General features: G+C 27.9%; 1 protein-coding gene across 8 annotated transcripts in view; it reads left to right on the forward strand.

Annotated features, from left to right (window-relative positions):
* Positions 1-15,125, forward strand: part of LOC126849769 (G-protein coupled receptor Mth2-like) — a 30,587-nt gene that overhangs the window by 9,514 nt on the left and 5,948 nt on the right. For 2 of the 8 annotated variants that reach the window (XM_050591986.1, XM_050591987.1), the window contains exons 1-5: positions 1,153-1,644; positions 6,368-7,583; positions 8,326-8,404; positions 11,113-11,297; positions 13,768-13,933. In XM_050591986.1, coding sequence (XP_050447943.1) covers positions 6,464-7,583; positions 8,326-8,404; positions 11,113-11,297; positions 13,768-13,933 — 1,550 coding nt within the window. In that variant the 5' untranslated portion in view covers positions 1,153-1,644; positions 6,368-6,463. Of the gene's footprint in view, positions 1-1,152; positions 1,645-2,396; positions 2,681-4,438; positions 5,085-6,367; positions 7,584-8,325; positions 8,405-11,112; positions 11,298-13,767; positions 13,934-15,125 lie in introns of those variants that run through there. The other 6 variants (XM_050591983.1, XM_050591988.1, XM_050591982.1 and 3 more) reach the window with 6 other exon arrangements.

Below are 15,125 nucleotides of genomic sequence, written 5' to 3' on the forward strand. Positions count from 1 at the left end.
ATTAAATTATTATTATTATATTAGTGTCTAATTTTGTGCTTATGCGCATGTATATATGTGCGTGTATGTATATTTTTATACATACATATTATATGTAATATTAGTGTATGTGCTATCCGCATCTGTTTCATTCACTAATACAAAATAAAATATAAATAAATATATTGTATAAATCAACTACAAATGTGTGTGCGCGTTTTTCTGGACGCATAATTCCCATATCTCTGCGATTAGCGATAACATAAAAACCACATGTTATACTTTCTAATGCAATTTAATTCTTACAATTAGTATATGTTTCGTGTTATTTCGAGGAATTTAATGTGATCGAGGGAGTCCTTTTTTGTATCGAGTATACCGAGAAAGTCATATAAGTCGCCAAATATGTCGGAAATCTTCAATTTCTAGTAAAATAAATATTAACGATCCTGCTCTCCCTTTTGCAGCATGTATGTAAGGTACACGCAACGAATGCAAACCGGTTTTTATAATAAGATTTTTTTGCTTTTGCATCGGTTATCATTATCCGCAGAGTGGGATAAATACATTTGCAAAATGAAATATTCAATGCAATTTCAATATTTTAGATCACATACGCGTATCCAAGGGCGTCCGCAGGATTTTTTTTAAAGGGGAGGGGGGGCATGACATAAAATGTCTCAGATTGATTGAAATATATGCTTTGATATTTATCTTTTAATATTAATATATAATAGAATTATGATTATAATTTTTTTTTTTTTTCAAAGGGGGCATGTATCCCTTCTTGGTCTCTCCCCCTTGCGGACACCCATACATACCTATTTTGAAGTCTAGTGAGATAATTATATAAAATTTATGTATGATTTCTTTTGCGTACTATCGATGTATTATTTTTCGAAACATAAATCTTACCATATATATTTAGTGTAGCTAAAAAAAATTTTGTTGTTTGTCTAACTACTTTGTAAAACTAATCTCAGTTTCTACAATTTTCTAAAAAAATATAAGCGTTTAAATTTCTATTGTTGCTTAAATAATTAGTGAAACTATTCGATTAGTGAAGCTATTGATATATAAAGATTTTTTTAGACCGCCCTGTATATATCGCCTCGCAGCAGGTAAACGTTTCTTCAACACTGTGAACGATTCATCGTTTAGTAGTGTCGCCTCATTGCTCGCGTGAGTATATACGTTTTTCGCGCACTCCTGTCTTCTCTATTCTAGAAGAGAAGTAGCAAAATCGAATATCAGTGCCAGTTTTATCAAATCTAGTGAGATAACTAAAAGTCAATCTTAGTCGTTAGCGATAATACAGCAGTTATTTTTGATCCGGATGGATTTTTTGTGTTTCGACGATTTACTGGAAAAAAAAGAAAGAAAGCCGCATAATATATAATAACTTCACTTTCTTTTGCGTTTATTTCATTTTGCTCCGAAAAATGCATATTATATTGCGTGCGTCAATAATTTGATGATATTGACATAAATCTTGTGGTTTTATATTTTATGACGTTTAGATATACGCCCCCTTTTTAAGATAATAGATCAATTGAATTATTAATTAATAATTAATTAAAAAATTACTAATTATTAATTAAAGGTTAGCAGAGAAAATTAGCAATATAAAATAATAGAATATTTTATTGCAACAATATATAACAGGTAATGATCTTATATGTATATAAATTTGCTTATTCAACAATCCGATTAAGACCGGATAACTAAATGCTATTGTACATATTAATTTTGATGTATTACTATGTACTTAGTTATATAATACTATATATTATTAGCCTATCATTATATATAGATATATGTAAATATATATGTATATATAAATATTGTATGTAGATATGTTTTCAATTACATGTAGCATACTAGTACTGTAGTTTACATGTAAACTACAGTAGCTTTAAATAATGAACATTTCATGAAAAATGGGATTACATTAAGAGTTTATATTATTTTTTAAATTAAAGATCACTTAAAAATATCATATACATTTAAATTATCTGAATTTATATGAATAAAATTTTAAACAGTTTTTTAGTATTGTATCTACATATGATTTATAACTACATTTATCATTCAATGTGCTACTTTGTTATACATTTTTATTAGAGATTTTACTTGTCTCATAAATAATCATTTTGTGACCAAAGATTGTTATACCCATACTATCTTTCAAAAAATACACTACATAAGTTCACACTAAAGTATACACTAATCAATCACGCTTTTTTTTATTACTATTATTATTTTTTACTCAGTTCAGCAATTTACGTACTAATGATACGGTGAAACGGATTAATAAAATTTTTCTAAATAATAAGATTAACTGTACGTATTATTAATATTATATGTGGGTCGTAAGAGAGTAGTGTGCGTGCGTATTCTCGAGAGAGTCATTTCACGTTTTCTTTCTCTCTTTTTCTCTTTCACCATTTCTTGCGGCGCTTTCGTGCGTAAACTTCCGCACGATGATAACGCTGTGAGAGACGACGACGATAATTATTTCAAGTTGCCATTTGAGAACAGTTTCACTAATTAGTATAGAATGGAACGGCATCTGAGAACGGCCTTATTCCTTGTTTGTCTCGTGATTTTGATCGCGAACGCTCTCGAAAGCGATCATACAGAGGAAGAGCCAGAGGGATCGTTGGAGGAAAATTTTATCATCCCTCATGTTTATTCAGAGGTAGAGATAATTTCAAGTCCGATCACATTCTTTGTATTGGATACTTAGAATTTATGACAGCAATTCGCATCGCTTTGCTAACGTATAAATATTATCTCCCATAATGATTCTATTAATATTTATACATAGTTCACAAGCAATGTGATTGATATAACATAATATAATAAAAAATAATTTTTCTAAACACAAGAATAAAAATAATTATATTTTATAATTTTTTGATGTTGCACATACAAATCTGGTCCTCAAAATGCTTTTTCATACATCACGATTTTCAGAAATTCAAATCTAAATTTGTCAAAAGGAACTAATTCAATTAATTTACTATATTACAGTTATGATAACATATGTGTAATGTGTTAAAAATATTATTACAATTTATAAACTTCAAATCAACTTCAAATTCAATGTCAAAAATATATTTAAAATGATAGATTTATAATATGGCATTTATATTAAAATTTAAAAAAAAGATAAAAAATTTATATTTGTCATATTGGATTATTTTGAATTTGTTAATTTTGATATCGAATTGTAGTCAGAAATATCAAAAATTTTTATGTACATATAAATATAATATAAATTGGAAAATAATTGATTATATCATCTATAGTTCTTCTTATAATGATTTAATATAATCTTTAAGCAATACGATATTTAATTACAAAAATCTTATTAACTTTAAATTTACAACAAAAATTTTACAAAATTTTTTTCAGGTAATAATTCTAACAATATAATTAATTTTAAACAGAAACTTTTTTACATCATAGTTGTAATATAATATATATATATATATATATATATATATATATATATATATATATAAGTTACTTTAAAAGAATTTTTTACACATTTTTAATTTTAATTTAAAATTTTTTAAAATTAATGATTTTGGAAAAGCCGAATTCATATTTAGTTTAAAAAAAACTAAAAAAATTATTATTCTTTCTCTTATTAAGTGTTTTTCTTATTGAATTATGTAATTAATTCTGGAATAGTAAAACTTTCTAAATATAATAATAACATCAGAAATGGTTACTTACTATTTATGTCATAATTAATCAAGATTTTTAGAAAGACTTATTTTTGAAACTTAAACTTGATTGTAAAAATACTTTAAATGTAATTACATAACCTAAATACTTATTGTTAGATTATGTTAAACAAAAGTTAACAAAAGTTAAAAAAGTGTGATATTATATATAACAAAAATATTAACAAAAATTTTAGCAGACCTTTTCTGTAACTTTAATGTATGCGTTATAAGACTCTACCTAAATAATTGCCTATGTACAAAAATGCGTTATATGTATTTATAACGCATGTATTAAAATTTATGGAATAAACTTGCACATTTCCAGTATTATATCAATTTGTTTATTTGTGATCAATTTAATCCATAATATAATTTGAAATCAATTTTTATAATTTGAAATTTATTTTTATTCTTCAATTGTATAAGTATAGTATGTAGCAAAGAATCAAAATGTTGGATAATATTTCGGATATAGATAGCCATTTTAAAAGAATATCAGAATTAAAATTTTATATGATGAACTAAGACAAAATTGTTTTACCAGGTAGATATAATAATCAATTTCTAATAGTTAATTTTATTTATGCGTGATGCATTACGCATATTCAACAAAATTTTGCAACAAAAATCTAAAAATTAACATTTAGTTTTTTTTTGCACAACTACAATTATAGGCTACTTCATTTGTCTTCATTATTCCCTCGGGCTCTTTTTCCTAGATGACGACCGATATCGAAGATGATGATGGTTCCGGAAAGCCCCGTGTTTCGTTATGTTGTCGCGTTAACACTTTCCTCACCGGAGACAACTGCGTGAAGAGCGCGATAAATGGGACGGAAATAATCCAACTACCGTCAGTTTATGATACCAATCTTGAACTGGCAAATATCACTACGAGCGACGAGTATTTTAATTTTACGGTATGGAATCCATGCGCCGGCAGGAACCGATATCCTTTAAATCCGCACGTTTACTTGGACGAGAAATGGTATCTCATGTCGAATGGCTCTATATTACGACCTCTAGCCGAGGAACGGGAGGAGCGTATTCTCGATTATCATCAATACTGCTTAGCGCGGGTGAAAGGCTACGAGTATCACGAATACTTGCTATTTTTCTGTGAGGAGATATACGCAATTGAGGATGACGACGGCGGTGGGATCGTGTACTCTTTTGGAATGCTTGTGTCCGTGCCGTTTCTAGCCGCCACGTACATCGTCTACTGGTTACTGCCTGATCTGAAAAACTTGCATGGTCTAACGTTGCGCGGATACGTTGGTTGTCTGGCGATGGCGTACAGTATAGTGGGATTGGTTCAATTGACACCGCAGGAGCAAATCCTAACCGACATTTGCATCACACTCGGTATTATATATCCAGAATGATGTAACTTTTCTTTTTGACTTGTGTTGCTATATTAACGCAAAAAAAGAATCATGTTATTTTGAGATGAGATTATGCTGCTGCATAATCTCATCTCAAAATAATCGACGAAAATCTCCGACTGTATTAAACATCGTTGCTATCGATTCTTGAATTTTGGCTTTTCTTGTCTCGAATTATTTTATATTATGCATAGCATATGAATAAAATGTGCCTTTAGCAATATTGCGGATTAAAGAAAGAGTATTTAATATAAGTGAGCGCCAACTTTCTAAATAAGCATTCTCGCAACATCTCTCTGATTTTTCGCAGACATAAGTGACATTTAAAAAGTTATATTAGTTTATTATAGCGTTATTTACGATTTATCTATAGTTTATGATGTATATAAAGTTAATGATTCTGCTAATATTCATCGTATAATAGGTATAAGCAAGATACTTGAACAATGATTCTCAAAAGATAAATATGCTTGGATTATATAATTAATTACATAATTAGGGAATGCGTCATTGGAGAATACTTTTTCTCAGCTCGCTTCTTTTCATTATTCTGCTTGGTATATTTGCACTTAATGTAACTGCTTGCTTTTTTTTATTCAACTAACGCATATATAAAATATGGCCTAATTTAATATAAAATTTTTCACAAAAAATTTTACACAAAATATATAATTATATAATTATTTTAAATAATTATTTTAAATAATTAAATAATTATTTTAAATTACTCTTCTTTCAGAATTTTTTTAAAAATATTAAAAACAGAATATAAGAAAAATTTTCACGATTCAATGATTTATCTTGGCTACTATAAAACGAATTGTGAAAACAAATCAAAACAAATATTTATATTGTATCCTTCTTCAAATCACACCCCTCGCAAATCAAACTATTGACGTTTTTGAATAGATGAGTTAATCCAACTCAGATCAATTAATTACTTATTTTACTATGAATTCAAGTCTTTTATTGATACTGACAATGCAATGATGTCATTAATGGCAGAGTGAATTAACTTGCTATATTTGAAAACGCTATATGAAATTTAAAAGAATTAATGTTTTCCATTGTCATCCTACCATTATTTTCGGCTGATCGAGGATCTATCTTATCGCGATAGCTTCTTAACAATGTGACTCTCTTTTTAACGTGCATTCGCCACGTGTATTTGCCACGAAAGCTGGTTTGTCCTTTGCTGGAATAAAAATATTCCTATTGCAGTCAAGGCACTGCAAATTAACACGCGTATTCTCGTTTCCGTAGTCCGCGATATCATTGTGGTTGCTGGACATATCTGACAAGGCTGACTAAAGAAAAACCAAGCCGTAATTTAAATTAGTAAATTCGACGCATCAACAAATGATGTATAAATCCGCGTTTTGGTGTGGCACGTTTTTGCTCGTCGTTTCATCCTCAGAACTTCGACAAAATTCTACAAGATATGAATTTTATACGAACTCTACAAGAAATCATGGAGATAAAGAGAAATTGTTGCAACGTAATTTGCACGAAAATTCCACTAAGGATAACGACAATATGCAATATAAATTCCATACTAACTCGACTAACTACCGCGAAGATGACAATTCGACGCGATATGAATTTCGCTCGCATTCCATAAAGGATCATAAGGAAAGAAATCAAATGCTGACGGAGCTTGGCGTGAACTCTACTAAGATCGACGACAAGAATAACCCCATGTCAATTCATGGAAACTTTACGCGAACCAAAATCAAGAACAACTTTACGTCGTATGAATTTCGTGGAAACTTCACACAAATCGAAAATCAAGACAACTTGACATTATATGAATTCCATGAAAAATCCAACAGAAATGATACGAAAAACAATATTTTTCCATATGAAATTTGCGATAATATTACTTGCATTCCACTCTGTTGCCCCCTTGGTGATCGTTTGATTGAAGAGAAATGCATCGCTGGAAAAGGTAATTATCCTTTTCCAGATGTATATAGTTACGTAAGGAGCGATTCGCTACGGAGAGAAGATAAAAAGTTGGATGCATTATTTGAACTGGTCGTCTACGATCCATGTCAGCAGACTGAACGTTTTGTGCTTAATCCCGACGATTCCGAGTATCCAAACGATGAATATATATTTCTCACCAATGGCTCTTTATATCAACCGTATTACAAGGATTTCGTTCCAGCGACATCCTATTGCCTCGCCGTCGTAGATCGGGACAAGTTTGAGGTGACTATCTGTTTTGGGAACCAGACATCTGATAACGAGATACCTGATGTAAATCATTCACTCGGTATACCCGTGGGTCTTATAATATCCCTGCCGTTTCTACTGGTTACGTTCGTGGTATACTCTATACTGCCAGAACTTATGAACATGCATGGTTACACGCTCCGCGGATACGTTGGATCGTTGTTCATCGCGTACACAGTCCTCGTGGTGCTTCAGCTAACCAAATCAGATGCTATAGCGTATTCCGTCTGCATTATACTGGGTACAGCATATCTAAATTATTTAAAAATACAATATAATATATTTGAATCTTATCGTTTATACATTTGTTTGTTAACAATTTTTTTTTCTTTTTTTTTGCTACTCTTTGATATAACCGCATAAATTATTGAAATCTTAAAAATTAACTAGGATAATTAATAGTGAATAAAATTTAAATTTTTGGATTATTTAGATAAATATCTTTTTTTGTTATCTAAACTTTCCGGAAATTATATTTTAATGTAATAAGAAATGATAGATTAATGTATATAATCAGTTATAATAAAAATTAAATTATCTACAATACAAAAAATACAAAATTAAAATAACTTCGTAATATTTAGGGAATATTTAAGTGTAAGGAAAGTTTTTTACATGATATTTATAAACAATTGGCAGTTTAAACAATAATACTAATTGTTTGCAAAAAAAACATATAATTAAAAATAATTAAAATTTATTTAAAAAATTTATGATATTAATTAAAAAAAACTTTGAGAGAAACAAAGTCTAACATTTAATTTTTGTATAATAATGAATATAATAATAATATAACAATACGTAATAATATAACAATATATAATAATAGTTTAAGCAAAAATAACAAAAATTTTTTTTTAACACGTGCAAGAGTGTTATCATTTTTTGTAGTTTTTTTTACGCTAAATACTTAATAATTTTTTTTACATGATATACTGAATACTTAATACTTAGAGATTGAAATGATTATTTATCTGTTTCAGCCTTCGTCATACAATTCTCATTTTTGGCGAGTTTCTTCTGGTTAAATGTAATGTGTTTCGACATTTGGTGGACATTTGGGTAAGTTTTTGAGTATAAAAAGATTTATTTTATTTTTAAAATGTGCTGTGAATCAAAGAATATCTTAAAAATGATTATTTGGATTACTATTTTTATTATAATGAATTATTTATATTTAATATACTTTTAATAATTACAATCGAGACATTAATTAGAGTTTATCAAAGGTGAAAGGTGTAGATCAAATGTAGGTCAAAAATGGGTTAATTGATTCATAAAATATTTTTACAAGCGCCACTTGATCCGGCGCTTATAGCAAAGAAATTTGATAATTGATAAACATAGGGAGGAAATTGATAGCGACAGGATGCGAATTAATATCCGGTACGTGACTGACGTGCGTATATAGCGCAAACACAATCGAGTTAATTTTGATCTCGTTCGCGGTCAGACGTCGGTCCAAGAAGCCATTTCAATCGGGCAATATATTTGGTGCTCGGAAAATATCAGTAGAGTATATCCCCTAACATCGATATATGCACAAGCGTGAGTTTACTGCTGTAATCAAATAATATAATATCAAAAAAGATTTAAAACTAGCTAAAAAAATAATGTACCTTCTAAATAAAATTAGAAAAAGATTGCGATATGTAAATAATTGTCGCTCATATAGTGATCAATTTAATAATGTGTTATCATACATATTATATATAAAATATAGTTCATGTGTTTTCGATTGTGCTTATGACTTACACGTGCGTATTTTTTCATTTGTTATGCACTCTTTATTATTATTTTTTTCTTTATTCACGCAGGGCGATACCACGAAGTAATTTTTTACCTTTTGCGTGTCAATGAAATTCCATCACGTGGCAATTTCGTGTTACTATTTACTGTTTCCGTATGTGTGCGAATGATCTGTTGTCGCCAAGCCTACAGTCGTCACGTTGTTACGAGGGTGTGACGATTATCTGTGTGCGTATGCTGTGCGTCCTCTTATAATCAATTACGGCAAAAAAGTGTTATGCGCGCGACCATATACTCAGAATTGAATTAATTTCCTTCTTTATTACATGTACACATCGTATAGCGATATCATGTGTTGTCCTTACACACATCTAAAAATACGCATGTCTTTACACACACCTAAAAATACGCAAGTCCATCTTATGCTATCTTATATTATCTACCAAACATGCATACATACATACACACACACAACAAATATTTATAAAGGTCATAATGAATTTAATAAAAAAATATAAGTTATTAATAAAGTTAGAGATATTATATATATATATATATATATATATATATATATATATATTTATATTTATATATATTATATTTATATATATTTATATATGTATAACTATATGTATATACCGGACTTTCTTTTAATGGCAGATTCCTTAGAACATTTCAAGGCGAAAATCCTAATACAAAAATGTCGAGAATATAATAGTTTTTAAATGGGAAGTAATTATACAATTTTACGAATGAAAGGGCTGAGATTTCGTGAGCTTAGGCACGGCGAAATAACAAATGAAAAAAATGTTCTTTAAATGGATGCCCTTTTTATAATATTATGATTATCGTATAAATTTACAATAGCATATATATATATATATATATATATATATATATATATATATATATAATATAATATAATATAATATATATAATATAATATATATATAATAAAAAAACACGATTTTTTTAAGATAATAAAACCTTAAAAAAATCATGTTTTTTTTCATTAAATTAACGAGCGTTAAAAATGCGTAATTTTAAAGAACAAAACAATGTATTCCTTTTTAAAGCACAGAACAAAGAAAGTAAAAAAGAATTTAAAAACTATGACAATAACGTGTTAAAGCTGAAACTTCAAGCAATAAAATGGTGTTTTAGTTTTTTGTCTATGTTGATTTTTCGTCGAGTTTCAGCGGTTGAAAGTAGCCCAATTTTTAACGTATTAAAAGTGTTCCCTATCTTTTTTTTTAGTATGTATTATAATAACATATTCTTCAGATAAAATAAAATTAAAAATTTTAATACGAAAATAAAAAAGGATTTTATGTATGCAATAATTTTTAGTTATAAACTCAAAATTTACCAATACGATATAATAATATTGATCATGTACAATGTCACGCGCTCAGACTTGTAATTACGTAACAAAATTTATTAATTAAGAATTTGCTAATTTATTATTAATTTTTATAGTTATTTGATATTGATTTTTAATTTTATTTAAAAAAAATTAAGTTTGATTGATACGAGACAAACTGTTAAATTCAATTTTTCTTGAATGACAGCTTCCTGGCGACACTGTTTTAAGATTTATAATATTATAAAGGTAATATTAATGAATCAATAACTTTTTTGTGATGTACCACATTTTCTAACATAAATAACATTTATCACTTTTTATACCTGAAATTAGAAAAAAAATGCTGTTATATTTTGTATTATATTTCTAAATCTGTTCATTATTTGAGGTTTTGTAATGTTCTTCTGAAAGAACTTAGAAATTCTATAGAGTTTATAACTTATAATTTTCAGCTTAAATAATAATCGAGAGCTAATAAGAGCTATACGAATGATACTTACCGCGAAGATTAATTTTTGAACAAAAAAAGTTATAAAAAAAAATCCGTATCATCTAACCGTTATTTCTTTTACATTTACATTATGAGTTCTATCCTATTTATTATTGACTAAATATAATATGCATACTAAATATGTACTATAATATGTTCTTATAGAGGATTCCGCTCGTTACAAGGAAGCGTGAAACAACGAGAGAAAAAGAAGTTTATAATATATTCGATCTATGCATGGGGAAGCGCCTCCATCTTCACTATTGTCTGTGCCATCATGGATTTCGTTCCCAACGTGCCAGAAAGCTTCATCCGACCGGAATTCGGCGCCGAGAGATGTTGGTTCCGTAGTAAGTGGATAGGTTATTAGTATAAGTATATTTTATTAAAACAATATGATTAAATCTTTGTTAAAATTAAAAATATATTATATAATCATATATATATATATATATATATATTTTTTTCTGATAAAAAAAAGAAATGTTTTTCTTCTTAAAAAAAAAAAAACGCACGATTTTTTAGAAGAACGGTTAATTTGCTTGAATTTGTGATATATCGTACTTCTTGTGTCTCTGATCAAATTATAGAAAATTTCTATGTTAGTTTCTGAATTATATGGGTATACAAAAAGTCGGAATCTTTTAATTTCAAAAAATATGCATTATTGAAAACAATATTTCATACAAATTGTAGTGTTTTATGTAACGTATTATATAACAATATTTTTATGATCTTGGATAGCATTGTTAAAGTCACGTAAAAATCGCCTTGAAATTCTTAAATGGATACTTATTTGAAATATTTTTCTCAAAAATGCTATATTTTGGAGATTTGAAAAAATATTTCAAATAAAAATTGTAGGGTTTTAAGTTACGCATTATGTATTAATTTGTTGATTGTGTGTCTTTAAATAGCATTATTGAGATCGTGTAAAAATAAATTTCAGATAATACTAATGCTGTCAGTATTGTATCTTTTTCAAGCTTTCTAACTCAGAAAATACTTAATGAAAAAATACTTTTTTATAGTGTTTTGAAAAATTCTCAAAGTAAACACAAGGATTGAGATGAGGAAAGAATTTAAGGCGGCAAGTCTTTTGCTTTCCAGGTAACTGCTCTTACCACTGACAATGAGTTGTTCAGATAGAATACTCACATATTATGCTACTTAATATAATTTACACGGCTATAAGAATATGCAATCAAAAATGAACGTTTCCATTTAAAAATTTAAAAATGATTTTTATGTGACCTTAACAACGTTATGCAAATCCATAATAATATTACTATGTAATGCGTCATATAAAATCCTACAACTTTTGTATGGAACATTTTTTTCGTAAATGCGTATTTTTCAAAATATCAAAGAGTTTTGACATTTATTATATATATCCGTATAATTCAGAAACTAGCAATAAAAATTTTTTGTAACTTGACACTTTTGATCAGAGACACAAGAATTATAACATATCACAAATTCAAGCAAATTGACTGAAAATATTCTTCTCATAAGAATCGTGTGTGGTCTTTTATTTTTTTTTCATTTTTTCATTTTTTTACTTTTTTCATATTTTCTTTTATTCATATGAAAAAAACCAAAGTTCTTATATTTCTAATTTATCTTCTTTTAAAAGAATTTTTTATGGATTAATGAGACTTTTGTGGCAACTTAAAAATATGGCATGATTCGGTTACTTTTCAGTTAGATACATAACAAATATGCATCTACAACTGAAAATTATCATCATGTTTAATATTAGTTTAATTGCAAAAATCTTATTAATTCATTAAAATACTTTGGAAAAAGATAAATTAAAAATATAAGACTTTAGCTTTTTTATTTATATTAAAATAGTAGCTATATATAAAGTATATTTAATAAAAATACAAACTGTGTTTTTGTCGACACATAAATACAATTTATTCAATTTTGATTTTTTTGAAGAATTTATTTAATTGAAAATAGTGGTCACATATACAAGATGTCCTGCAAAAATTGTGTCAACGCTCGTGAGCAGGTAAAGGACAGTAAATTAAACAGAAAAATCCTTTTTGCAATTTTTGCAATAATTATTGAAATATTAATTAAAAAGTATTGGCGAATAAGCACGCGTTTCGCGCGGCTATCGCGCGGTTAGACCATGGGACGTATGCTTTAAGCGTGACAGCACCGAGCTTCATAATGTCGCACGACAATGAAAAGTTTGGCCTCGCGACGAAAGGGATACGCGTGAGACCAAACTTTTCGTTGCCGTGCGACACTACGAAGCACGCCGCTGGCTCGCCTAGAGCATACCGTCTCATGATCTAGCGCGACAGCCGCGCGAAACGCGTGCTGATTCGCCAATACTTTTTAATTAATATTTCAATAATTATTGCGAAAATTGCAAAATGGTAAAGGACTTTTCTGTTCAGTTTACTGTCCTCTATCCACTCGAGCGTTGGCACAATCTTTGCAGGACACCCTGTATATATATATATATATATATATATATATATGTATAACTATAGCCAATTTGAATACAATATATATTTAAAATAGTGGTAGTTCAAATTTATTATATAAAAAAAAACTAAAAATAATGAAAAAAAATCAACTTGCAATAATCAAAGATGTTAAATATTATAGTTAAATATCTGAGAAAAAGCTCAGAAATTGAGAAAAATATCTGAGAAAAACCTAATCTAACCAAATTATGAAAAAAACAAGGCTTATTGTATTTTTTACAAAAAATCATATTTTATGAAACAAAAATCAATAATTCTTTTTTCTATTTACATCTTTAGATGTAATATTACAAATTCATTTCTGTTTTAGCGAACGATGCGAAAGCGTTATACTTTTACGGACCCATGGGTATCACTGTTTTCTGCAATATTTGCTTATTCATCTCGACAGCATTAAAGATCGTGCGCCATAAGAAAGACACAGCCCTTCATCTGAGAAGTTCGGAGAGCCGGCGTCATGATGACAATAAACAATGGTTTGTACTAAAGTCTTTTTTTGCATATTGCTATTATTGATAATTTATTTGAATAACGAGATATGTATTTCGATATATCCGTTTGCTAACGGCTTTGTATAATGTCAATCGTTCCCAAGATGATTATTTTTAGACGGCAATTTCCCATGCGGAGCTTTGCTTTCATAATTGCGAAATCTTTTGTAAAAACAAACACGTCATTGCTGTTTCGATCGCGTGAGCGGGATTCCATGAGAGCATATGCGATTCTTGAAAAGATGAGAAACTATATAATACTAAAACAAATAAAACTAGAAAATAGATATTCTCATTTAGTAAAAATGGAAACCATATTTCTTAAGGCTTCTGTATTCTCACTGCAATTATATTGTATTATAACATCAAAAGCAAAAAATCATATAAATTTTTTTCTTGCAGAATGCATCGAAATAAATTTTTTTTTTTAAATTAGAACACTCGAGATAATATGGATTAATTAAAATACGGTAAAAACTCACTTTTCTGTCATTCTGCATTTGTTGTAATCCAACCATTTACGTAATATCAAACATTAAAGAGTATTAAAAGAAAAGATTAAGAAAAAGTGAACAGTAAAAATTGAATAAAAATTTATTTAATATAGTTCTTTAAATCAATAATAATTAAAAATGAAAATGCGTTAAAAATAATATTTTATACATAGTGTTTTATTTTTTAATTAATTTTGTTTTTTGATCTTTTGAGCTTGAAATCCTTTTAAACTTATTTTCTTAAGGTTAGTAAAAAGCTGCATTATGAAATATATATTTGTAATCTATTCGTAATGTAATCAAACTTTAATTCTGTCACAAAATTAATTATTAATGTGATTGAAAGAAGAATAAGAAATGGGGATTTTGAGCTTAGATCTATTATTTTTTGGAATTGAGATTTGATCAATTTATTACTAGTTATTTAAGAATATTTAAAAATAAAATAACTACAGTTTTTCAAAATTTTTATTGTCTTTATTGATATAAAAATCGATTGTTTTGAATTTTTAGCCATAGCTAAATCTTCCAATTTGATCCGATTAATTTCGTTTTTAGTGATCTTATAATTAAAAATATGTATATTTTATTTATTTCGGGCACATAATAATAATGTTTAGTTTATTTTAGATATAGTAATAAATCGTCATAAGCATAAAAAGTACAGAAACAAATACATTCAT

Source organism: Cataglyphis hispanica, chromosome 5 (assembly GCF_021464435.1).
Source record: "Cataglyphis hispanica isolate Lineage 1 chromosome 5, ULB_Chis1_1.0, whole genome shotgun sequence".
Taxonomy (NCBI): Eukaryota; Metazoa; Arthropoda; class Insecta; order Hymenoptera; family Formicidae; genus Cataglyphis; species Cataglyphis hispanica.